This window comes from Mirounga leonina, unplaced genomic scaffold (assembly GCF_011800145.1).
Source record: "Mirounga leonina isolate KUSES-001 unplaced genomic scaffold, KU_Mleo_1.0 Mir_91, whole genome shotgun sequence".
NCBI classification, from domain to species: Eukaryota; Metazoa; Chordata; class Mammalia; order Carnivora; family Phocidae; genus Mirounga; species Mirounga leonina.
Genome location: NW_023270839.1, coordinates 7,772,139 through 7,799,326, shown reverse-complemented (window position 1 = coordinate 7,799,326; position 27,188 = coordinate 7,772,139). Strand labels below are relative to the sequence as shown.

Genomic DNA, 27,188 nt, shown 5'->3' with positions numbered 1-27,188 from the left:
CCCTGTGCTGGGCGTAGAGTTTGAGCCCTGTGCTGGGCGTAGAGTTTACTTAAAAATAATAATTGTAAAAATAATCATTAGAAACAACCCAAATGCCAATCAACAGTAGAGTGACTAAATACAGCAGAATACTAAATAATGGTATGAACTATCTACAACTATAAAAATATGAACTTCACAAACATATTAAGTGAACAAGTCTGACACAAAATAATGCATATCTTATATATCCACTTACATAAGAATGGCCAAAACGAATCTATGCTACTAAGAAGAACAGTAATTTCCCTTTGTGTGTGCATGGGGGACAAGGAGGAGTGACTGGGAGGAACACAAGAGGGTTTCAGGGGGCTGGTTTTTTGATGTGGATGATGGTCACATGTGAAAATTCATCAAGCTGTACAATTATGTGCACTGTTCCTTTTATATTATACTTCCATAAAAAATTAAAATTGAACCAAAAATGAGGTTAGTTTAGCATGTTTTGTTTTTAGTGAATCCATACCACTTACTAGAGATCTTCCTTTCTTCTCCTCATACTTTGCTAACCAGGTTTAACAGATTATCCTAGAAAGTGGGCTGGAATCAACTTCAAATTATTCAGTGCAGAATGCTCAGAATCTACGTCTTTCTCAGAAAGCTGGATTATCCCTTTTGTGGACAAAATAATGGCCCTGGGAGGCAGAAGAGTTGGTGCCACCGTGATGCGATGCGAGAAAGACTTGACAAGCCACTGCTGGCTTTGAGGATGAAAGGGGACCAAGAGCCAAGGAATCTGGGCCTTCTCCAGAAGCTAGAAAAGGCAAGAAAATGGATTCTTCCCTAGAGCCCCCAGAAAGTAAGATGGCACCGCTGATATGTTGATTTTAGCCCAATGAGACCCATTTCAGACTTCTATAGAACTGTAAGATAATAGGGCGCCTGGGTGGCTCAGATGGTTAAGCGTCTGCCTTCGGCTCAGGTCATGATCCCAGGGTCCTGGGATCGAGTCCCACATCGGGCTCCCGGCTCAGCGGGGAGCCTGCTTCTCCCTCTGACCCTCTCCCCTCTCATGCTGTTTCTCTCTCGCTCGCTCTCTAAAAAAATAAATAAATAAATAAATAAAATCTTAAAAAAAAAAAAAAGAACTGTAAGATAATAAACTTGTGTGTTTTTAGATGTATTTATTTTAGAGAGAAAGTGCGTACGTGCACACACAGGAATGGGGGGAGGGGCAGAGGGAGAGAATCTTCAAGCAAACTCCCCACTGAGCACGGAGCCTGACGCAGGGCTTGATCTCAAGATCCATGAGATCCTGACCTGAGCCGAAACCACTCAACTGACTGAGCCACCCAGGTGCCCCTAAATCTGTGTTGCTTTAAGCCACCCAACTGGTCGTAATTTGTTATAGCCGCAACAAGAAACTAATACCTCACTCAACAGCTTTCTTTTCATACCCTTCCTGTTCTCCAAGATCAGGGAGATGCCTGGTGGAGAATGCCTGGGCTAGTTATAAATTCTTTACATTTGTCTGCAAGTGCATAGTTAGAAACACTTAAAACAATGGCCTGGTTTATTACTATCTTCTCAATTCTCCTGGTCTTGGTTTTTTGTTGGCCTAGATCTGTTTTTTATTGAACCTTCGCTAGGTTAGCAATCGTTCTGCTATGTAAAGTTAGAAGGAAAATGGGACTGTGGCCTTCTCCTTTCTCTCCACCATCTGTTATTACAGAACTAACTGCCCTTGCTGTTTTCACTCTGTATGTTGCTTCTAGAGCTTTTTATCCTCTGCAGTCGGTTCTTCAGATCGTAGTTGATGCTGGGCACCGACCTCCGGATGCTCTTCTCGTGGATCTGGGTCGCTCCTGCATTTAGTCCTCATTATACTGCCTCTCACCATCTCTTGTGTATCTTGTTTCTAAAAATCTAAGCTTATCAAAAAGCAATGTGTTCGATCACACTGGTTTGTTCACATGGTTCTCCCTCTCTTCCTAAATAAGTCTGATAAAATAGGTGAAAATTTCATTTCAGAGAAGCTTCTGGTCTTTGTTTTTTTTAAATCCCTAGCTACAAGATTATAAATTCTTTTCCCTGAACTTCTCTGCAATCTCTGCCCAGATTTAGAGTGTATTTCTGAGGAAATGCACTATTTCTTTTTCTGGGAGGTATAAACTCTGGGGAGGCACAGTCACTTTCACACAAGGATGCCACGTTTCCCCCCGGTTATGTTAAATTAATAATAATAAAACAACAACAACAATCACATCCTTATCCTTTAGCGATTCATACTGAAGCCTTTACAGGTTAAATGGTATAATGTCTTGGATTTGCTTTAAATAACCTAGTGGGACGAAGGGGGGTGGTTGGAGTACAGATAAAACAAGGGTGATTAATCATTCTTGCCGGAGCTTCAACCCTGGGAGTTCATCACATTCACTCTATTTTTGCATGTTTGAAATGTTTTATAATAAACTTTTTTTTTTTTTTTAATTTATAGAGGTACTGCTTCTAATGGAATGAAACAGATTTTAGCAAAAGATGCTCAGGGAGTTGAGACTTCCATCACTACCGTATTTTCCCTTTGGTATAAATTTTGTCATGATTTTTAGGAAAGCAAAATAGTTCTCCTCCCTCTGATCCGATGGTGTGCAGTCTATGCCCACAATCACATCATTCGTACTTCCGTTTGCTAATCTCCTCTTGTTCTCTCCACCATGCTTCTTCCCTTAGGATGGGGATTTATTTCCATGCACTATTACTAGAGGAGACCCTCAGGAAAATTCCCCAAGTGGAACCCGAGAGCCTCTGACAGCACCATGTAATCATTCTTCCCCAGGTAAGCAGGCAGGATTAACACAGGCCAGTGTCTTTGTTCCTTAAGAGATGGGCCACACATCTGAGAGGATGGGAGTGAGAATAGAAAGACTTCCCCTATTTAGCTGTAAGAAGAAACGCATCTGCAGGCAGAGAGCAGAAGGCGGCACAGGGTGGTGGTGTTCACTGCATTTGTCAGAATGAAAAAAGGGGGAAGTAGGGGCACCTGGGTGTCGTTAAGTGTCTGCCTTCAGCTCGGGTCATGATCCCAGGGTCCTGGGATCGAGCCCCGCATCGGGCTCCCTGCTCAGTGGGAAGCCTGCTTCTCCCTCTCCCACTCCCCCTGCTTGTGTTCCCTCCCTCGCTGTGTCTCTCTCTGTGTCAAATAAATAAATAAAATCTTTTAAAAAAAGGCAGGGGGCAGTAAAATCCTTTGACAGGTCACTGTATCTTGGAGTACTGAAATTTCCCTCTCACGCAATCAAAAGAATCGAAACATGGCCTTGCCCAGAGGGAGCAAGCATCATCCCATTCTATAGCAGATCTTGATACAGGCAAAGCTCATTCTGATGCACCACATCAGTCTCAGGTCTTCTAGGAAAGCCGCCATTTCTCAACAAGGTATACGCTTTCACGGTCATATTAATCAAATAGGAAATTCTCTCCTCCTTGCAAGTAAAAGTCAAAAGCAAATGTTTATTGGCCTTATTTAATGTTTATAGATAGGAGTCCAAAAGCATCATTCCCAATCTTCTACCCTATTTCTCCAAATGCATTACTCCTGCAACTTTTCCACTTTTATTTAACTTCTCTATAATTCCTCACAGCCTCTAGAATACCCAGATTTGGGGCGCCTGGGTGGCTCAGTTGGTTAAGCGACTGCCTTCGGCTCAGGTCATGATCCTGGAGTCCCGGGATCGAGTCCCGCATCGGGCTCCCTGCTTGGCAGGGAGTCTGCTTCTCCCTCTGACCCTCCTCCCTCTCATGCTCTCTGTCTCTCATTCTCTCTCTCTCAAATAAATAAATAAATAAATAAATAAATAAATAAATAAATAAAATCTTAGAATACCCAGATTTATACTTTCATCTGTACATTTCTCTCCTTTCCCCTAAAATTTCAGGTGAAAGTCATATTAGACATCTCTCTCCCAGTCTCTATGAAATCTGCTCTATCCCTTCCCGGAGTCTAGCCTTCTGGTATCTTAGCATTTACAGTCGGGTACTCTGTTCTAGGTCCTCTTTTTGCTTTCATATACACAGCCTTCAATGGGTAGACATGAAAATGTTACCTTCCACTCAGTTCTCTATCTTGAACTTCAAAGTCACCGGTGATACACCTCGGGTATCTTCTGACTGGTGACATCATTCATCCCACAGGATGGCAAAAGGATAGCTGTCTGTGGGCTTAACTGGCTCGAGCAAGCGCTTTGTGATATGTTGCTCCAGGAAAACCCCATGTCTCTGCATTAGGCTGCTCTACATACAGCCAGAGTCACGGCCCCTAGGGAGCAGCCGAGCCTTTTAACTGGTTTGCTCAGGCCTGCTATACCCAGATGTCTCCAGAACACTAGCGCTGCCATTTCCTCAGAAGGGCCAGAGTTAAGCTCTCTGAAAAAGCCTCAGGTATGTTGCCTAAACCCACAAATTTCAAGTCTTTCTTCCCTTTCTCTGCTGTATGTCTTCTGTGTTGTCTCATGCTGGTTTAGGATACTCTCAACACCTTAAAAATCATTTTTCTTCCTGTCTTCCTTGATGTATTGTTTCTTCCACCCTTCTAGGTGCTGTTACTGGTCTCAGACAGCAGATGGTCCTCAAATTCTTTTACCTTTCAGGCTACAGAACCATTCTGCTCACTCAGACATCATGGGTGAGAGCATCTGGCAAGAAGACACACCAAGCATAAACCCTATGCGTCACTGGACCAGAGGCCTCCTCCTCTACCTCCTGGAACCCAGCCAGCATGGTGGTCACCATGGCCCTGCACCACTCTGAAGGAGCAAGCTGGCAGTCTGCACCAGCAGGCCCTCCGATTAAGCCACACTATCTGCTCCCTTCTCAAAGCCGCCTAGTCCTTGTCCATCAGATCCTTCCTGGTTTGCTCCACCTGGGACAGTTCAGGTCCTCAGAAACATGACCCCAAGCCTGAGTGAGCATCAGAGTCACCCGGGGAATGTTACCTACAGCTTCAGGGCTCGGAACCAGCAGTTCTGATGCGGGAGGCCTGAGACGGGGCTTCCCGGGGGAGTCTGATGATCTGCCTGCTTTGGGTGTGCTATGTAAGGGTACTCACTAAAAGAAATCATCACCTACAGAACCACCTTGATCAGAACAAGCCCAAACCCTTCACTTAACGCAGTGCCCCTCTATCCTGGCTGCACATTGGCATCACTCGACAAGCTTTAACAGAGTCCAGGCCTCGGGCCCTGCCCAGGACAATGAAGTCAGCAACTCTGGGGTGGAACCCAGGCCTCAGCATGTTCTCAAAGTTCCCCGCGTAATCCTAATGGACAGTGACAACTGAGAACCCTTCTTCCCAAGGCCCCCATCAGTTCTCAGCAGCAACTTTTCTGCTTCCCCAATTCTCGTTCTCCAAGCCAATGCCCATTCTTCTTTTTTTTTTTTTTAGATTTATTTATTTATTTGTCAGAGAGAGAAAGAGAGCATGAACAGGGGGAGCTGCAGAGGGAGAGGGAGAAGCAGGCTGATGTGGGACTCAATCCCAGGACCCCGGGATCATGACCCAAGCCGAAGGCAGATGGCTAACCGACTGAGCCACCCAGGTGTCCCCAATTCCAATTCTTCTAATCAGCGGTTCAGATTTATTTGGTTGGGGAAACGAGGTGGGAGAAGAGGCCATTACCATTTTTCTAAAGCCCAAGGTGATTCTGATGTACAGCCAGGGTGGGGACCCACTGTCCCTAGCTCCTTCCCCAGCCCCCTTTAGGCTCTCCCCTCAGTCTCTTCTGAGGCGGAGAGAAAGAGAACCAAAAAAAGAGAAGACCAAGGGCGAACCCCTGAAGAGCCTTGGGAACCAAACCAGCAGAGGCTTTACCCTCTCAATACTGGTAGAGGTTGTGCCAAAGTTTACACTGACCCCATAACAAAGAACCCTAAGCTCTGACTCCAGCCTGTTTTGTTGGTGTGAATATGGGACATGAAATGAAAGCTTCCTCACCTCCAACCTAAAGTGGCTCTTGAGAAAACTCCTCTGGGAAAGTAACTAGCTTCCAAGGAGAAAGTTCAAAGGGCAAAAATCAGTTGGGGGCCGAGCATCTGGCTGTTCTACTTCATTAGGCCCAAGTACATGAATCAGTCATCTGGTATCAGACGCTGCTGCACGGGGACGCATGGCCAAAGCTCTCAGACAAACATGCGGAGATCCGGAGTCCTCTACGTCCCACAGGCGGCTCCGGGAGACTCAGGAGGAGCTATGTGCCCTCCCCTGTGCCCAGCTCCCACAGTGGCCCCAGCCCCCAGCCAAAAGCCCCCAAGAGCCCCAAGCATGCAATGCCCTTCTCAGCCAAGTGGAAGCTGGAGGCCTATCTTCTGTTCATTCATCCAGCTGCCGTTTCTCGAAGCACCTACTCCATGCAAGTCACTAGGATCAAGCATCAGGGACACAAAAATTCTGTGTGAGTCCTAAAGACCGGTGCTCTGTTTGCAGAGGGGCCTGCATGGGTGCGGCGGGCAGACCGCCTGCGAGAATACGGGGAATAAAATGCCCCAGTAGTGAAAGGGGAAGCTGGAGCTGGACTTGGGTGGAGCCGGACTTCTGGACACCTAGCCCTGACTCTGCCAAGAGAAAAGTTCCAGCTCTCCCACCAACAGGAAGAAGGGTCTCAGCCCTCCTTCCTGATCTCTGAACTAAAGAACTAAAACAGCTCTTATGTCATCCAAAGACAGAATGCAGAAAGTATTTAGAAATTAATAAGACACATGTGACTGTGAATTAATAAGATGCATGTGACTGAATAGAATTTGCAGCAGGAGATACAATTTTTGGCTGACAATAAAGTGTCCGGTCACTTACATTCTTACACAGATCATCTAACTTAATTGGACAGAGTAGGTCAACTGTCTATCTTATAATTGAGAAAACGGGGGGCCACTCAGTCCATGGCAGGCTCCAAAGCTTGTATACATTCCAGAACACCATGTGCCTCCCTATTTGTATGCAAAGATGTGGGATGACCTCCCTCTGGGGTGTTGGGGCTTCTGACCACAGAAAACTGGACCAATCCTCGAAGAACCCTGAGATTCCAGAATAATTGGCTTCAGGAGGGGCCACCTGCATACCTCTCTGGTTAGGAAAAGTAATCTTTTTTTTTTTTTTTAAGATCTTATTTATTTGAGATAGAGAGAGCACAAACAAGGGGAGCGGCAGGCAGAGAAGGAGGGAGAAGCAGACTCCCTGAGGAGCAGGGAGCCGGATGTGGGGCTCCATCCCAGGACTCTGGGATCAAGACCTGAGCTGAAGGCAGATGCTTAACCGACTGAGCCACCCAAGCACCCCAAAAGTAACCAGGACAGCAAGGTTCCTTCAGAACTCCCAATTCATTCATTCATTCATTCATTCAGCCAGCCAGCCAGCATGTACTGAGCATCGGCTGTGCTCCAGGCCCCATAAAGACCCAGTCCGCAGCCTTCCCAGAAAAGTGAACGTGGACAATTGTAAGAACTGGGTGCTATGAAAGTCAGTGTGAGGCACCCCATCCAGTCTAGGCCAGTGAAGGGGGTGCAGGTGGGCACCAGGACCACTGTTACCTGGACTGAGCACACGGAGGAGGCGGGTGCTAGGGCTGGGGGAGGGGAAGACAAATTCCTGGCAGAGAGGACAGCACGTGATTACCCTGACAATGAAATCAGCAGGGAGTGAAGCCAGCCACGCGTAGAAAAAAACTTACTTAAGCAATCATCAGTAAATGACTTCAAGGTCTAGCAGCAATACCAGCCTATCCAGGGCTGTAGTTCATCAGCAGTTCTAAAGGAAGATTATACCTGGAAAAGGACAGTGAGCCACCATGACAGGAGCAGAAACTCTATTTGCTTTCTTGAAATGGTCACTGTTTGAATAGAAAAGGAGGAAAGTATGGCAAAAATATAGATCACGCCTCAATGAGACAGAGACCTCATTCTACAGATAAGGAACCTGAGACTCATAAATTTGGCCTGATGCCATGCTCTTAACCACCATGCACTGCTGCTTCCCAAAGGGACGAGAGGATCCTCTACACGGGTCAAGGGAGAGAAATGCTGACTCGGGGCACCCAAGCATTCCAACTACGGGCAAGACCTTATTGTTAAGGATATTTCATCCAACTTTTCCAGGAATATACCCCCAAACCAACCTAAGGCAGACTTAAGTTTTTCCCATAAACTCCTCCCTCAACCTTGATCCCTCCCTCTAACTACCACCCTTCTTGTCTTCAGAGTCAGCCTTCTGGAAAGGCTATCTAGATTCTCTCCCCTTCCCTCTACTAACATCCACTCCACCACTCCAACTGAAGACAGTTTTCCTTGACCTCCTGCTTGCCAATTCCAAATGACATTCCATGCCTTATCTTACTTAACAGTCCCTCCACAAAGGCTACTTTTGAGGGTAAACCCAGCACCCTTGGGTATGCTGCCCCTGCTCTGGGCTCCCACATCCCCACACTAACCACACTGCGATAGAATGGTTTATATATCTGTTTCTACCATCAGCTGGGAGCCACAGGAGAGCAGACTGAGGAACAACCATCCTTGGATCCCTAGGGCCTAGCTCAGAGGTAGGCACATAGCAGACACTCAGATTTCACTGGATGAATAAACAATCCCTCTGAAATCTGACTCTACCCTCACTGCCCTGAAATTTCCCTCTCGAGTCACAGTGGCCTCCTGTTGATACATCCAGGCCACTGCCCTCCTCATCTAGCTTGGCCCCTTAGCAGATTGCACACTGTTGGCCACCAACTCCTCCTCGAATTGCTCTCTTCTACTCACCGCGTCCCATTTCCCTCTTATTTCTCTAGATGCTTCTTCTCCTTTTTGCAGAGTATTTATCCCTCAATGTTGGCATTCCTGAGAAGGCTATCCTAAGCTCTTTCCTCCTCTCTTGCTACAACCTGTCCCAAGATCATCTCATCTGCTGATTTCAATGACCATCTCTACACTGATGATTCCCAAAAGTATATCACCAGTCCAACTATTGTGATTTCAGACATATATGAATATCCAACCACCTACCGGACATCAGCAGGTGCAAACTCAACCTATCCAAAACCGATCCTATCAATTTCTCTCAACCTACTTCTCCTCCAGTCTAACTCCCTATAAGTAACTGGCAGCACCATCCACCCAGTTGCCTGAGCCAGAAACCTGGCCATCTTATCGTCCTCAACTACTACCCATATCTAATTAGTATCCAAGTCTTAAACCAGTCTCCTCCTCTCTTATCCCATGACTCTAATCCAAGCCACCATCACCAGGGATCATGGTAACAGCTTCCTAACTGGTCTCTCTGCTTTCAGTTCTACAAACTGAAGTCAGAGTAACTTCCTAAAAATCACAAATTTGGGATGCATGGGTGGCTCAGTCAGTTAAGTGTCTGCCTTCTGCTCAGTTCATGATCCCAGGGTCCTGGGATGGAGCCCCACATCGGGCTCCTTGCTATACAGGGAGTCTGCTTCTCCCTCTGCTTGCTGCTCCCCCTGCTTGTGCTCTCTCTCTCACTCTCTCACGAATAAAATCTTAAAAAATAAAAAATAAACACAAATTCTAAGATCTAAATCACAAATGACACAAGTCATTCTTCTGTTTTACACCTAAAGAGGTTTTTCATTGCCTTAGGAGAAAGCCCACCAAACTCCTTAATATGGTTTGTGCAATAGATTGTATTTTCCAAAGATGTCTCAACAATATCTCCCAACCCATATGCTTTTCATACAATGTGACTTTAACACTCTGACCATCCAGGGATAGGGTCTGTGCCTCTTCGTCTCAGGAATGGATGGTCTTCTGTGAATGTCTCTACCTACAGAGTACAGCAGGAGGGACGCCCTGTGATTTCAGAGGCTAGGTCATAAAAGGCAATGCAGCTTCTCCTTTGGTTGCTGACATACTCATTCTTGAAGTCTTCGGCTGCCAAGTAAACAGTTTGATTGCTCTGGGGCTGCCATTATGTGAAGAAACGCAACACAGTCCATAGGGAGAGACTGCATGGAAAGACACATCTAGTACAACTTGAAAAGAAAAAGATGCCCAGCTAGTCCCCATCTTCTTCAGCACCTCCTTGTTCTAGCTCCTGCCACCATCTGACCACAACCACATAAGACCCTGAGCCAGCACTGCCCCACTTAGCCCTTCGCAAATTCCTCAGCTACAGAAACCATACAAGAATAAAATGGCTGTGGGGCACCTGGCTAGCTCAGCCAGTAGAACACGCGACTCTTAATCTCAGTGTTGTGAGTTCAAGCCCCACACTGGGTATGGAGTTATTATTTTAAAAATGAATGAATGAATGAGTGAATGAATGAATGAATGAAATGGCTGTTAGTCTATGCCACTAAGTTTTAAGTGATTTGTTATATAACAATAATAACTAGAACAGTTTATAAAGCCCTGAACAACCTATCCTACCATTTCCGCCTACCCCTGCAAGCCAGCTCTCAACATTTCCTATCTTAAACTCAATATTGCAGCCAACCCTGAACTCCTTTATTGAAACGAGTCTCAAAAATATCCTTCTTGTCTTCAAGTTTTCATACATTCTGTTCTTGCTGCCTGAGATGCTCCACTACCCTATCTACTCTTGGTTAATTCATCATTCGGGTGTCAGCTTAAACTTCCTTATGGAGAGTTTCCAAACTCATAGGCTAGCATAGGTCACCTCCTGTGGCTCCTTGTGCCTAATCAATCAAAACACTCATCATAATCCCTTGTAATCTTGTGTTGGGCTGCCCATCCTGCCCCGCCCCCAGCATGCTCATGCACACGCACTTACACGCACACACCAAGAGCTCCATAAAGACAACGAGTAGTGCTGGGAAAATGAACATTCAACAAGTAGCCACGAAGCATTTGCCAATCTCAAGCCCCATCTCTTTCCTGAGCTCCAAATGGGCAAATCCACCTACTACCCTACAAATAAATTTCAAACGCAACATGATTCCATCTTACCCACCCCCGTAAATGATGCCACCGCCTACCCAAACCAGAAACCTCAGCTTTTCATTCAAGCAATGTTTATCAAGCTTCTCTCTTTGTTTCTTTGCTGGGGATACAGTGGATCCTAAGACAGGCTTAGTCCCTGTGGCACAGAATTTACAGGCTGGTGAATGCTTTCCTCATCACCTACCTCTCTCTTACACCAGACATCCCAATGAGTATTATTGGTTATACTGATTAAACCTTCTAAATTGCTCCCCTACCTGTCCTTTCCTGGAGACACCATCGCCTAAGTAAGCCACACTCCCTCTGCCACTGTCCTAGTTCAGGTTTCTGTCATTTCCTGCCTGGATTGCCACAGAGCTTCCTAATCTGTGTCTCTGCCACCAGCCTTGCTCTTAAGTCCCATCCCAGCTACACCGTTCCCCTGCTTAAAACCCTTCAGTGGCTCCTCAGATGCTTTAGGGTAAAATCTAAACTCCCTAGGAACATTTATTTGCCTCGGGCTCTAGCCCCTTGCCTCCCTTTGTCCCCTCACATCCCACAATGGCCCCCACACACCCCACACCCCATACTTTTTCTCCCCTTTGTGCTTTACATTGCCTGTCCTTTACATCCCTGTGCCTAAAATGTCCTTGCCCCTTCTTCATTCATTCATTCCCTCAATTTTATTGAGTACCTAGCAGATGCCAGGCACTGTTCTAGAGGCTGGAGATTCAGCAGTGAGCAACAGAAAGTGCTTACTCTTGTGATGTTTACATTCTAGAGGGAAAGACAGACAATAAACAAGTAAATACTTAATGCCAGATGGAGACAAGGGCTATAAAGGAAAACAAAACAGGATGGGAAACTGAGAGTGACCACTTTAGACAGGATAAGTCTCCGGTGAGGTAATATCTATACAAAGACATGAATGGAGTGGGGGCTGGGGGGCAGGCTCTGAGGGTGTCTGGGGAAAGAGCCTTCCCAGCAGAAGGCACAATAAAGTACAAAACCCCTGAAGCAGGAACAGGCCAGGCAAACTGGAGGAAAAACAAGAGGGCCGGTGAAGCTGGAACAGAGAAAGTGAGGGTGAAAGAGAGGTCAGAGAGAAGAGAGATGGAGCAGGACTCGTGGGCCATGCTAAGCGGGCGCTTCAACCATGCCTGGACTCCATTTCATCCTTCAGTGTTGCATGCAGACATCTCCTGAGTAAGGCGCTCTCCACCCCCTCCCCTCCCAGCACTGACCGACCATATATAGGTTTCACTGGCTACTTTTGCCTATCTCCACCACCACACCATCGAGTTCCCTGCTCTACCTCTCAGCTCCGTATTTTATAGAGCCCATCACGTTCAGTAAATTTTTCTTCCATGGTCAAAACTTTCTTCCTTTGTTCTGATTCCATGCCCTGCAAGCAATTCCCTGATTACTCAATGGTTTTCCTAGGGACTGTGGTATTAAGAAGCCTTGACAGTGAGCACTCACCTTCTGGTCATTAGAAATTACACATGTACACTCACCATTGTACAGTCATAGACTAGCATCATCATTTACACATCAGTTTCTTTTTTAGATAAGTAGGACTCCGTGGATGGGAAAATGACCAACTTTGGGTCACAAAAGACCCAAGGAAGGCACTGCTCAGGGAAGGGCCCCATAAGCAGCCCAGCAGAAGCCCCAGATGCCCCTCTGCTCATCACTCAGCTCACCTTCCCATTTCAGATGGAGGCCCCAACACTGCCCCTCTGTCCAAGCTTGAACCCTTAGCATCACCTCTGAGAGCTCCCCGACATACCTCCAGCCAGAAGTCCTAGAAATTCCACCTTCTAACTATTTCTTTATCCATCCCCTCATCTCTGGTCCAAAGGCCTTGCCCACAGTACACGCCTCACTATCCTTCACGTGGACTCAGGTTTCAGCTCCCTAAACCGGTCTGCCCACCTTCGGACTCTCACACTTGCCAAAAACACTCCACGTGGCCACCAGAGTTCTTCTCCCAAGCAAATCTGATTTTGCTTCCCCACTCACAATCAACAGCGTCCCCCCACTTTCCAGATAAAGTCTAACCTGTTTAGGCAACATATAAGTCCGGAGCTGGCCCTGGGCTACATTTCCAGTCTCTATCTTCTCATCCTCTTCCACCCCACATTCCAGCCACACCAACCACCTGAATTCCCTGAACATTCCATGCCTTTTTGCACCTCCACACCTTTTCACATGCAGTTCCTATTGTGAGAAGTGTCATAGGAGACATCTATGGATCTTTCCAAAATGCAGTTTAGACAACATGGTCTCTGTGAGGTCTTCCTACGCTCTCCTCCCCACAGGAAGAAAGTTGTCCTGCTCGCTCCCATGGTGCCCCTATCACCACACCTGCTATACCGCATGAGAACTACTGGGCAACATATCTGTCTCCCTCCTCGACTAGGAAGTCTTGGATGGCAAGGGCCATACTTTTTTCTTCTTTGCTTCCCAGCACTACGTGTAATATCTAGCACAGAGTATGCCCTAAATGATCCCTGAATGAAGGAATGTTCTATATTAAATACCTTCTCTTGCTAAATTTGAAGATTTAGCCTCAGTCCTCATCTTGTGCGTCAATCGTTGGCATGTATCTGCCAACTCTAGTAGAGTGACAGGGGCGCCAGGCCTGTGTTTGAGAGAGGGCTCAGCAGCCGCGTGACGCTAGGCAAGTGTGGGGATGGTTTACCTCCAGGCTGCCAAGCGAGTGAAGTGAGATGCGGTGAAAACCATAAATCATGACTCAAGTGTAACATACTGATGATTGTTATGTTTAAAATTACTCTTTCTTGGATGCTTCTAGGCCTACCTCCTGGCTTTCTCCTGAATGGCTACGGTTAGATAAACGAGATATTACCACATAGCTGGACATATGGACAGAATGTCCTTCTAGGTCTCCGCATCTGACATGTATTGGGTGCTCATTAGACAATGGCTGAAGGAAGAAACTTAGGAATCATAGGTCCCTAATTCTTACTTACAATCTTGGCTGCCCTTCTGAACCTTCTTCCAGATCTCTAGGTTCCTCAGAAGTTATTAAAGACAGAACAAAGTCCTAGAAGCAGCCAAGAGAGAAATTTTAAACATAATCACCACCAATACATTGCACTTGAGTCATGATTTATGGTTTTCACTGAATCTCACTTCATCCATGCAGCAGCCTGGAAAACAGTAACTGCATCTTGCCTAGGGTCACACAGGTCTTGAGCCCAGCCTCAAACACAAGTCTCGTGCGCTTGTCACTCTGATATCAGAGTTGCGTCAAATATATGCCATAAATCCATGCACACAACCGCGTCTTTTATTACCTGGGGAGCTCTGCAGACTGATCATAAACCGTGGTTACTTCGCATGTATTCTTACAAGGGTGTACCGGCGTGCGTATGTGTACTTGGGTGTACAAGAGTTTGAGGCCATCGCTGCTCCCAAGGTAGACATGGCGAATTAAAAAGGGGGTGACGGGGGCGCCTGGGTGGCTCAGTTGGTTAAGCGACTGCCTTCGGCTCAGGTCATGATCCTGGAGTCCCGGGATCGAGTCCCGCATCGGGCTCCCTGCTCGGCGGGGAGTCTGCTTCTCCCTCTGACCCTCCTCCCTCTCATGCTCTCTGTCTCTCATTCTCTCTCTCTCAAATAAATAAATCTTTAAAAAAAATAAAAAATAAAATAAATAAAAAAAATAAAATAAATAAAAATAAATAAAAAGGGGGTGACGGATGGCGGTAGGCCCGATGCCAGAATCAAGGAACAGCTATCAGATGACACAGATCAAAACCGTAAAGAATGAAACCTGATGAACTAAAGTCAGGCCAGCACTCTGAAGCCACTGAGGAAGTAGACACTAATCATCACCCCGGTGGCTTGGGAAGGCCTCACAGTCATACAAGAATTGAGACGGTACTGGTGACTCTGAGTCACCCAAAGTTATGAAGGCAAGGAGACATATCATTGGTTTTAAAGAGACTGCGACAAAGATGATTAGCATAATAGGATCCTAGGGCTTAAAGGGATGCAGCCATTTTGGAAATTTTACTTAGATGGAATAATCCTTACACCACACAAGATATGTAACTGTATGCCCACATTTGAAGGCACCTCGAGCCTGACAGACCCTAAAATTAGTTTCACCAGTAAGTCAACCTACCAGATCATCTGTAAATGATGCAAGAGAAATCACAGATCACATTTAAGACCTCAAGGGAGAACCTCCTCCTTGTAACACAAGGCAGTGCCTTCCACCCCTCCCTGATTGTTGCCATGCAGGACAGACACCCCCAAACCCAAAGATACACAAAGATGAGTCCGAGCCACACGCATGGGCACACAAAGCACAGGGGGGCCCCACACAGACACCCAGGTCTCTGCAACAGTGAAAGCAGGGAGGCTGGGGAGGAAGCTGAGGAGTAAGATGGGGCAGTGGAGAAACCTCAAGAAAAGGGGACACGAGGCTGCCTGGACAAGGTTGATCCAGGGAGCAATTGCACCTGGTACAAAACACCTGCACTTCACAGCTGCCGCTGCTGGATAGTTACTCCTTAAAACACAGAAGCTCTGAACTTCTCCACAGTTGGGGCATGGAAAGGGTCTCCAAGGTTTCAGGCTAGGAGGGCATTTTTCCAAAACAGAGGCACCGGAGGGATGGGGCTATAGAGGATCAGCTTCTCGGTACCTCCAATGTGGCTTTGTTGAATGTATAGGTTTAAATGTGTTATTTATGAGACAGAACAAAAGTCAAGGGAGCCTTGGGCTCAGGTCATGATCCCGGGGTCCTGGGGTCGAGTCCCGCATTGGGCTCCTTGCTCAGCGGGGAGCCTGCTTCTCCCTATACCCGTCCCCCCCTGCTCATGATCTCTCTCTCTCTCTCTCTCTCTCTCAGATAAATAAATAAAATCTTAAAAAAAAAAAAAAAAGAAGAATCTAGGCCACAGAAAAACTCATGCGAACGCAATAGGATATTCACCAGAGCATTACCTGTATGACAGAAAAACTGGAACCAACTTAAGCGGCCACTAACAGAGGACTGATTTGTTACATAATACAGCCTTAAAATTAACATGGAACACCATGAAACTTTTTTTTAAAAAGTAGATCCCTAAGTAGAAAATGTCACTGGTAAATTCTGGGAAAAAAGCAAAAACTGTAGGATTATATATGTATTATGATCCCATTTTTTCAAAACAGAAAAAAAACACTTCTTGAAGGGCGCCTGGGGACTCAGTCAGTTAAGCATCTGACTCTTGGTCTCAACTCAGGTCTTGATCTCAGGGTCGTGAGTTCAAGCCCCCACTGGGCTCCACACTGGGCATGGTGCCTAATTAATTAATTAATCCATCAAAAAAACAAAAACACTACACTTCTTGAAGGAAAAAGAAAAAGGAAGGGCATACAAACTGCTAATGGGGCTCACCATGGGAAAATGGGGGAAAGATAAATTGTTCTCTTTGCAGTTTTGCTTGTTTTGTCTGTTTTTACACTTTGCTACTGTTTGAATTTTCACAGGAGGCATACACAAATGTAAAACAATAAAAGGGGGCACCTGGCTGGCTCAGTAGGTAGAGCATGCAACTCCTGATCTCAGGATTGTTAAATTCAAGCCCCACATTGGGGGGGTAGAGATTACTTAAAAATAAAATCTTTAAATAATAATAATAAAATAAAAACAACAAGAGTGTGTGTCAGAGGCATTCCCTTCCAGCTCCTTCTGCTGGCTTAGTGGACTCACATCCCAGCCTCTGCCTGGCCTCACATCCAGCCCACACCTCCTGCCCCAGCCCCACTTACAGATGCAGGCAGCGGCCAGCAGGCGCCCAGCAACATAGGGGGCGAAGCAGCTCGGGAAGATTGGCTGCACCATGTAGTTGGCAAAGGTGATGGCAATGATGGCCTGGCTGGTGGGCTCGATGATGAGGAGTGAGGTCCAGAGTCGGATGAAGGCAAGGAATCCCCCGAAGGCCTCGAGGATGTAGGCATAGCTGGCCCCAGATTTCTTAATGGTGGTGCCCAATTCCGCATAACAAAGGGCCCCAAAAACGGAGAAGAGGCCCCCAACAGCCCAGATGACCAGGGAGAGGCCAAAGGAGGCACTGTACATGAGCACGCCCTTGGGGGAGACAAAGATGCCCGAGCCAATCATGTTCCCCACAATCAGGCACACGCCATTAAGCAGCGAGATCTCCTTCTTCAGCTTTACCTGCTCGGACCCTGGGCTGGTTTCATCGGCCGAGGGGGGATCATCCCCCTCCTGCTGGGAGGCCACTTCATACTTAATGCTGTTAGCCATGGCGGAGAAGAAGATGGCCGTCACCAGCTTCTTGGCATTGCGTTCTAAGGAAGAAAGATGAAGATATAGATCAGGTGGTTGGTAATTACATAGAACTCTTGCCCATAGTGGTCAATATGGGCAATGTCCTGCCACACCCCTCACCCCCCGCCCCAGCTCAGAGCTCTCTCTGGCCTCCCACCTCCCATTAACCTCTTCTTCTCCAGCTAGCTCATTAAAATAACCCCAACTGGAAATTTTTAAGGGAAGGCCCTCACTCCCTAGAGAGAAAGCAGCTGTTTCTCCTCATTAGGATGGTGCTGCCCACCAGATTGACAAAAGAGAAAACTAAATCCTGGTTCTGAGTCTGCTGTGATAAAAGGCAAGCTGGCAGTTCCCAGGTATAACCCTCATGATTTGAGTCCGTGTTTTTCAGCCTCACCCCCAGTCTGTCTTCCCTCTAATTTCTGTCTCACCTGTTACCTGCGCTGAGCTGCAACGTGAGGAACCAACCTTGCAAGCAGCCTATCTGTGGGTTCTCCTCACAAACTTCTCTCCCCCCCCACAAAGGACACAGGCTCTGGCAAACCTAAAGGCTTTGGGGACCTCTTGCTGGAAACCTACAACCCTCCCCCTGCTCAGGGAGCCGCTCTTAACCACCCTTACGTGAAGTCGGCAGCCCTAGCAAAGCCCAAGCAGCCCCACCCCGCCCTGGAAGAAAGAAGACAGGTGATTCTCCTCTTTTCCTTGCTTTTCCTTCCCAGACCTCTTTCCCAGCCCCTAGTATTCCAGGCTTCCTGCTGTAACTTCCTCACATCACCATAGCTGCATCACCCAAAAAAGTATGAATGAGAGAAGGGTGATCCACAGGGACAGCCCAACCTCGAGGTGATTGGAGGCAGCTGATGGCTCCCCACCCAGGAGTTGCAGCCGGAGAGTCAGCACCCAAAGACGCAAAGCCGAGGCTGGGAAGTCGCGGAAGCGTCCGCAGGTGCCCGCCCGGCAGAGCAGGGGACTGCCGGGAGCAAGAGAGGGAGGCTGGCCCAGCAAGGGGAGAGGTCTAGAGCCAGAGGCACTGGGGAGAGGAAGTGATTGGCCAGCCTCCCCCCGCCCCCAGCAGCACAGCGGGTGGGCAAGGTGAGCGGGGCTGGGGGGGGGGCGCGCGGGGGCGAAGCACACTCACTCCCTGGCCCCGGGTTCCAGCAGGTTCCCGCAGTGGCAGTCACAGAGACGCAGCCTCTAGGAACTGTGGCCTGACCGCTCCTCCTTTCCAGCCAGCGGTAAAAGGAAAGGCCAGGCAAATGCTTCTGGATTTAAATCAAATCGAGAAGTCAAGATGGGTGGAGGGGGTGAGGGAGGGGGAGAGGAGTGTTAAGCAACTGTCTGGGTCCAAGGTTCACGGGCCCTTCACATCTGCAAAAGGCGCAGCTAGGAGCTCTAGGCTCAGCACTTTCCGTGATAAGGCACTCTCTCAGGAATCTCCTTTGTCAGCGCTGCTCTGGGACTGAGGGCCCAGAAGAAACGATGGTGGCTGGGCGCAGTTTCTGCAGCCCCAGGGAGGCTGGCCCTGAGGCAATTAGCTGAGGACGGGGCGGGCGGCTGAGAAGGAATGCACCATCCCCCCATCCCCCAGCACCCCCCCCCCCGCCGCCGCCGACAAGAAAGGCAGGGAGGTGGCAAGGGTGCCACAAAGGCGTGTTGCTGTGCTGAGATTAGAGGAAGTCTAAGTGCAGTCCCCACGCTTCGTGGCCTCGTGACAGGCATCCTAAGAGAGGAACTCTGCACACTTCCCCTCAGAGCAAAGGATGGCTGCCCCCAAATTTGAGCCATGACCCCAAGGCTGAGCCTCAAGCTACTCCCAAGGAAACAAGGTCAAGAAATGAGACTCAAACCCCTGGCTGCTTCCCCTCCCTGCTCAGGTGCCCTTTCATCCTCAAAAGAAACCATAAATTCCTAAAAACACCTTCCCCACATACAAGTTTAGTCCAGTTTCCTAAAAAATATGGAGAAATAAGATTTCATTGAGCTATCCTGGACAGACAGGACAGACAGGCCCAGAACAGAGAAAGTCAAGCATTTTTTGTAAATCACATGTTCTATCTTCATGGTCTACTTCAATCTGGTATCCCGGGACTCTTTTACCAACAGAAATACATCCTATCCATTCTGAAATCTCTCGGTCCCTTCCCACACTCTTTCTAACCCTTTTTGGTTATTCTACAACCAGAGAATGAAGATCTAAAAATCCCCAGGGGGTTGGGGGGGGCCTTATCTCTACCCTACATCTTTGCATTCTAGCCCCTTAAATCTTTTTTTTTAACCGAAAGGAATATCCTGGTGTCAGCCTTCCCAAAGATTATGCTTCTCCCAAGCCATCCTCACAAATATCTGGAAATCCCTCCAGAGGAGCCTGTCCTTGCCTTCCAGCTGCCCCCTCCACGCTCCTTTAATGATAGCTGTCTTTTATGGAGCACTTACCCAGTGCCAGACATACTGCTAAGCACCCAAATGCCTGATCTCATCCAAACCTGCCTGCAGCCCCTTAAGGCAGGCACTAAATCACGTGCCAGGGTGCCAAACCAGCGAGGGAGCCACGAGGCTCTCCAGCAGAGCCCGGGCTGTGAATCGGCACTGTGCTATCTCCCCCCACCTCCCACCCAATCCGACCTGCTCCGACCTGCCCCATTGCCGGGCCTTCCCCTCAGACAGGAAAACACTTCAGTTGGCTCCCTCGTGAATTACCTGGGGGAGGGTGTGATTAGATTAAACAGACAGCCTCTGCCATCCTTCAGCCTGCAGGCTAGGCTAAAGGCTCCAACTAAGCCGGTCCATCTCCTTCCCGGCTGCTCCTCCCCTTTCTCATCCCTTTGCAGGGATGAGAGGCGACCGCAAGTCCTCTTGGCAGCGATGCTATTGCTAGGGTGCCCACTGCTTAGCAAACAAAAACACACGGAAATACATCACCCCGCCTGCCATTTTAAGACCACATTTACTGGCACCAAGGGGTGGGTGGAACATAAAGGAAAGGAATGAAGGGCGGACGAAGGAAGGGGAACCCGTGAGGGAGAGTGGGGAAGAAGTGTGCAGGGTTTAGTCCCCGGCTGGGGAAAAGCGAAGTCCTCATCAGGGACTCTTGAGACAGAAACCCACGGGGGTGAAACCCACACTCCGGCAGACAGCACACCCTAGCGGCGCCCCCAGGAAGTGCTGTCAGTGGAATCTCCCTAGCCTACTTCTCAGTCTGCGCACACTGGGCAGGGGAGGCTGCCCTCCAGAGAAAAGATGCCCCCTCCTTCCTCAACCACTGCTTAGCACCAGCGGCTGTGGGCAGGAAGGCACCGTCTCCAGCAGCTCACGTTCCTCCCAGAGACTCCGGCTCTCAGGCAATGCCTCCACCATTCAGGCAGCCTGGGACCAGCAGGACCTCTCCCCAAGGGCTCTCCCACCCCAGGCTTTACAGGAGAGCCTTGCAGAGTCTGGAACCCCAAGAGATAGCAGCGTTCCTGATACACAGCACCCCGTCTTCTTCCTGCCTGAGGTGCATTCAACTCTGAGGACCTGGTGCAGGTACCAGGACAACACACTCATCTTGCAGCCTATGGGTGAAGTTTCAGATTCAGGGGTTCAGAGAACCCAGGCACAGGGCCCCGAGTGTGCCATGCCCAGCACAACAGCCAGTAAAGCCCCTGACCCCAAAGCCACCCATGAATGGCAACGCCAAAGCATACTTCCTCCAGGAACCAGCCCACAGTTCAGGGTCTTGGCTGCTCGGTCAAGCTCAAGAGCTAAATGTTGAGAAGATAGTTTCTCTCCCAGAGACCCCATGTCCTGCCTTCCTAGCTCCAACTGGTCTGTGCTGCCTCCCCTAACAACAGAAACAGAAAACACACTGTGGTTCAGCTGGATGCCCCCATCACCCCAAGCTGGAAGCTCAGCTCCTCCCTCCCCAGTTCTCCATTTGTTTTTCTATAGTCCACTGTGGCTCCGATAGTCCCTTTAAAAAAAAAAAAAGTGAAACAAGAAATTGTTTACTCCTGTGGCCAGGGCTCCCATTAGCGTAGGGCCAAAGTTTCTGGGCAGAGGGCTCTGCCTGGGGAGGGCCGGGGCCAGGACCGAGACAACAGGCTCTTGGGTCTCCAGTGAGCCAGTTTTCAGGACGCTCACTCCATCCTCCTCCTGCACTTCCCCTCTCGCCTTATAGTCCCTCCTCTCCCACCTCTTACCTGTCCCGTGACCTTTGGGCAGGTGCGAGGAGGAGGGGCTACCAGCACGCTGTGGGGCAGGGGAGGGGAAGGTGCTAGGAAGGGAAGCCGGCTAAGGCTCGAGCTGCAGCAGCTGTTGACTCCGAGGAGCAGAAAAGGCAGAGGGTGACGGGGACCGAAATGGAAAACAGGAAAACACATGTGTGACTCTGGCCGGCAGCGGGGAGGGGCCAGGGGATGGGCTGGAGCTGGGACTGCCTGGTCAGACCCAGAGGACCTCGTCGCCTGCCCGCCTCTAGGCACCTTCTCCACCCAGTCTCAGCTCCTCCTGTTCCCCACCTCAGCCCCTGATCTTCCTTGTTGTCCTACGTTTACAGAGCACTTAAGCTCTCCCAGCGACTGACAGTGCCCTCCTGTTTGCCTGTTCCCCTCATTCCGTCTCCTACTCATCTCCCACTCACATACTATCCTTCGTCCTGTGGAGGGCGTAGGCTCCGTCATTAGGGCTCTGGAACTCAGCCCCTGTGTCAGGCCACACATGCTAAGGAAGACCACTTGTGCGGGAACAGCCAGATGCCCCAGCACAAGCCCACTTACAGCTCGGGTCCCCAGTTGGTTCGGGGGATGCACGTGCCACCAGGTAAGAGCCAGCTCTGGCACCCTGGGCAAGCTAACGAGTTGGCACCCCTTCAAATCAGGATCCTTTAAATATCTGTTGAACGTCGACTTAGCAGAGGTGGAGGAATACCGATTTTCTTGGAATCAAAACGGGAAGCCTCATTCTTCCTATTCAAAATGAGAGCTTATTCTATGACTTCATTACGTGCAACTTTCTGAAGTCGTTTCTCGGTGGGCATATTGAAGCATTTAAATTGCGGACAAGAGCGTCAATCTCTCCGGCGGGGTGGGGATGACACTTCACAGTGCATGGGGCATTCGCAGATTTCCAGCTGTAACTCCTGCCTCCCTACAGCGACCCACTGGCCAATCTCAGGGCTGCACCCTGCAACTTATACCTGTACCTGCGTGTTGCAAAATTATCCTAGAGACAGACAGCCCAGGTAAGCAGTCATCAAGGGTTCTGTCTGTGGATGGGAGCCAACTTACCGTTCACCAGGAGACCCAGACGGAAATCGGAGTTCATTGGCACCGAACGTCTGAATTACTCCAAGGAGCACGTAGTGCCTTTTTATACCCAGGCCACTGCCCCGCTGGCCTGCCCCTTCATTCCCCTCAGGGGTCAGGCCCACGTGGTACATGAGGGAAGTCCTAGGAAGACAGCCCTAACAGGGCCCCCTTGGCATTGGCATCTGCACTGTCACTCCACTCAAGCCACCCTGGCCGCCTCCTTGCTCTTGCCACACAACAGACCCACTCTGGGCTCAGAGCTTTCGCAATTGCTGTTGCCTCCGCCTGCAACGTTTCCGGGCGGCGACACTGTTCATCCCTTCACGCACTCCATCCGGGTCTGTGCTTAGACACACCACCAGAGGCCTTCCCTGAGGAGTCTCTGAAGGAGCAACGTCTTCCCTCTTCATCCATTCACCGTTCTGGACTTCTTTGCAAGGGCACCACCACCCAGAGTGCATTTGCTTGTTGGCTGTCACCTCCCTCACTAGAATGCAAGCACCACCAGAGCGCTGGCTCTTCACCCTGTGTCCCCAGGGCAGAGCACACAGAAACAGGCAAGAATAAATGAATGAATAAACAATGCTGTTCCTCCTAGACTGATTTCCCAGCAACCTGGGTTCTGGGAACGTCCTTGAACTTGCCCTTCTGGCGCACTTATCCGGCTGCTGGTCTGGCTCCTAAACTAAGCAAGGAGTTATCTGGAAGTATTTATTCTTTTTGACAGTAATGGGTTGAAGGGAGAGGGAGGGTGTACTTTTCAGTTTGACTGCGAGGCCTAGAATGGTTTGAAGTGAACTTTTCGTTTCAGTAACGGGAACACAAAAAGCCCCTCATCCCACGCGCTCTCCGGGACCGCTGCTGTCCCCCGCCCCGGCTCAGGTGACCGGCCTGGGTGCGGCGAGAGCAAGGTGCGACGGCCGCCCGGCGGCGAAAGGGCGGACGAGGCAGAGGGAGGCGAGGGCTCAGGTTCACGAGCGTGCCGGCGAGTCCAAGAGTGTTGGGAACCGCACACCCTTAAGGGGACCTCTGCCCGGACGCCCTCCCGCAGCTCTTCTCTTCGCGGTGACCCTGGCCCCACCCCCTCCGCCCCCGCCCGGCGGCAGCCCGACCTCACCTTTGCCCCTTTCTCCCACGCTCCCCTCCTCCCCGCCCCGCCAGCCCCCGCCGGTCCCTTTATTATCCTCTTTCCCTTGACCCCCGGTGGTTCCGAGTCTGCAGCCCGGAGGCCTCGCCTTCCCAAATCCCGACCCGGCCACCGCCCGCCCTCAATGCCGCTCTTAAGAGCTCGGTCGCCCCAGATATCCAGGTCTGGCTGCGGAGGCCAAACCGGGGTCTGCCTTGGGGGACCAGGAGCCCACCCCACCCGGCGTCCGGTCCCTTCTTTCCTTGTACCTGGCGAGCAGCCCCCGCCCCTCCCCGGGCTCCAGGAAGCCTTGGGGGTGGGGGTGGGGGCTGTAGACAAAGGGCGCCAGGGTCCGAGAACCCAGGGGTCCCGCAACGCGCTCCCCAGCCCTCTCCTCACTCAGGCACAGCTGCGCTGCCTGAAAGTGAGATTGGATACCCTTAGACGCGCCCTCCTCCCCAGGAACGCTCAGCTTCCTCTTCCCCCCCCAATGCTGTTCGCGCTGGCGGCCCGACGGGGGTCCGCGCGACAGCCCCAAACCCAGGCAACCCCGCCTCCAGCCCCGAGACGCCCGACTGAAACTTGGGAATGACTCCGGACTGCAAAGCCCCGTGGGGGAGGGGGAGGGGAAGGGGAGCGGCGCCCGCCGGGAGCCGGGGGAGGGGTCTCTCGGAAGGGCGTCTCAACTCCCCGCCCCCTCGGGGAGCTGTTGCATCAGCTCCGAGATCCCCAGTTAACGAAAGCAGTCTCCACCGGGCCGGGAAGGTGACGGGCAGTAGAGCTGCCGCCAGGAGGCAGCACTTAACCAAAAATATCCTGTCTTAGGGTGCCAGAGAGGTTGGAGTCCCCAAAGCATCTTTCATCTGAAGAGTCTGTCAGCGTGGACCCAACAAAAGAGGGAGTTGCTGGGCTCTGGAAACACTTTTTTCACCATGTTTTAAGGCTTAAAGATGACTTGTGGGGCGCCTGGGTGGCTCAGTAGGTTAAGAGTCTGCCTTCGGGCGCCTGGGTGACTCAGTTGGTTAAGCGACTGCTTTCGGCTCAGGTCATGATCCTGGAGTCCCGGGATCGAGTCCCGCATCGGGCTCCCTGCTCGGCGGGGGGTCTGCTTCTCCCTCTGACCCTCCCCCGTCTCATGCGCTCTCTCTCTCTCATTCTCTCTGTCTCAAATAAATAAATAAAATCTTAAAAAAAAAAAAAAAAAAAGAGTCTGCCTTCGGCTCAGGTCATGATCCCAGGGTCCTGGGATCGAGCCCCGCATCGGGCTCCCTGCTCTGCGGAAAGCCTGCTTCTCCCTCTCCCACTCACCCTGCTTGTGTTCCCTCCTTCCCTGTGTCTCTCTCTGTCAAATAAATAAATAAAATCTTTAAAAAAAAAAAAAAAGATGACTTGTAAATACTATGATTTTTTTACACCTTTTGCACAAACTTTGGCATTTTCTAAAGCCAGCATTGTCACTCTGCAGAGATTCACAAGAGCCACCCACCTTCAAGACCAGCCTGGTTTGGAAAGGCACACAGCTGAGAGACTTCCCAGCTGCCAGGCAAGAAAAAAAAGTGTAGTCCGAGGTCATAATTTACCCATCTTGAAGCTGGGTGATTTAACACAAAATTTAGCCCGAACTGATGTAGCAGCCATGGGAAAAGAAAGGGAATATGTTACCATCAATTATGTGGTAAGGAAATAATATGCAAAGCAATGTATTGTGTGAGGGCTAGCCTTTAGCTCCCACACTTCTTGCATGGGGTGTCAGTGATTTAATTGTTGAGCTGTCCTAAGGAGGAAGATAATGAAGGAATGTAAAATAATATACTTCCCAAATAGTTTGCTCTTCAAACTTCAGTTTGGTCAGAAGCATGCAAAAAGGAGAACAAGTTACAAAATGAGGTGGAATTGGTCACCCTGAGTCAGTTTCACTGACATTTTCTCCAATGTCATTATTATTCATCTCAACAGTTTAAAAAGCACCTAATTTCCCAGGAGCACTTGGCTGGCTTAGTCGGTGACTCTTGATCTCGGGGTCCTGAGTTTGAGTCCCACTCTGGGCATAGAGATTATGTAATTTAAATTTGTTTTTAATTTTTTAATAAAAATAAAAAATAAAATGCTCCTAATTTCTCAGAGCAGTGCACTTGTACAAAAGTTACTGTGTACAGACCATACAGAAGGATATTTGAATAAACATATTGGACAAAACATGAGTGGACAACAAAATATTAAAACCAAATACAGGCTGTGATGCCCTTGAGAGGCCAAGGAGTTTAAGAGAGGAAAGACATGAAGCTCAGATTCCTGATGCTTCTCATTGCTCTTAACGCCAGCCTTTGCCAGATGAAGTCAAGAGTCTGAAAGACATCTAGTTTGGGATGATGAAGCCGCTTTCCTGTGGCTTGAATCTAGTGAAGTCATTAAGGAGTGCTGTCCACTTGCCAGACCCCCTTCCCTACGACAGTGTTCCATGAGGTCTCTGAGAATGCTGCTGATGTCAGCTGTCAGCACTAATGTTCTTTCTCTCTCGCTCTCAAAGCCCTAACCCATATTTCCTGCTATTTACAACCCACGGACTGTCCACATCACACCAACCACGTCAAAGGCTGAACTTGTCTTCCTTCCAAAGACCTTTCCCCTCCCAGGTTTCTCAGTTTTCCCAATTAAACTTCCCATCCTGCCCCCAAAGTTCTCCAGTTCTGGCTCCTTGACTCCTACAGCTATAAAGTGTTGAATGTGTTCATTTCTGCCTATGGAATTTATATTGTTCACATTATTTGTTCACCTTAATGTGTGTGCCCTCTTTTATAATTTCGCAAACCCATGGTGTCCCCCTAGTGTGTGAGCTACTGGAAGATAGGAGTATTGCTGGTTCAATCCCTTTATATAGGGTTGGTGGTACTACCAGCTTGTCATCTTTCCTGTCAATCTTGAATGTTGACACTAAGGTTATTTTTCCAGCCCTTGCCTTCTACTATTTGACTTGCCAACTGTAAACTATGTAAATGGGATTCCAAGCGCTGTCTACCTCAGCTGTCTTTCTCAGAACCAGCCAAAGGTATATGAAGCCAGGCCTGGGAAAGTGGCATTCAATCATTATTGCAACTGTAAAACAATAAATCCACAGCCACGTTTTGATTCAATTTCCTGATCTCTGAAAACTACAAGCCATCTGTACAATGATTGTTTCCTGGACTGTCTTATCTACTTTACAGTTTATTATGAAAATCATGTGAAATCACCTATATAGAAGTGTTTCCATAAGTGAAAATGAAGTGTATGAATGTAAGATGGCGATAGTTCTTTATTGTCTAATTGCCCTTGCTTAGTTTTGGGGATCCATCTTTTGGCTTATAGCCCAGGTTCTTTTGTTCCCATCCTTTCTTCTGGTTCAGCCCTAGCCTATACCATTCTTATTGTTATTGAAACAGCTGCTTTTACTTCTTAAACCAGGATCCACCCTTCCCCTCTTTCAAAGCAACAGCCCCGAGCCACCTCCTGTGGAAAAACTTCCCAGTCATGCAGAAGGAAATGATAAACTTCCAGA

The 27,188-nt window shown here is 49.1% G+C and overlaps 1 protein-coding gene across 5 annotated transcripts in view; it reads right to left on the bottom strand.

Annotated features, from left to right (window-relative positions):
* Positions 1 to 22,543, bottom strand: part of SLC7A7 (solute carrier family 7 member 7) — a 33,588-nt gene extending 11,045 nt beyond the window's left edge. The window contains exons 1-3 of one of the 5 annotated variants that reach the window (XM_034994753.1): positions 21,421 to 21,576; positions 18,381 to 18,504; positions 16,720 to 17,262 (exon numbers count right to left, since the gene is read on the bottom strand). In XM_034994753.1, coding sequence (XP_034850644.1) covers positions 16,720 to 17,218 — 499 coding nt within the window. In that variant the 5' untranslated portion in view covers positions 17,219 to 17,262; positions 18,381 to 18,504; positions 21,421 to 21,576. Of the gene's footprint in view, positions 1 to 16,719; positions 17,263 to 18,079; positions 18,100 to 18,380; positions 18,505 to 21,420; positions 21,577 to 22,506 lie in introns of those variants that run through there. The other 4 variants (XM_034994754.1, XM_034994755.1, XM_034994756.1 and 1 more) reach the window with 4 other exon arrangements.
* Positions 22,544 to 27,188: the final 4,645 nt, after the last annotated feature.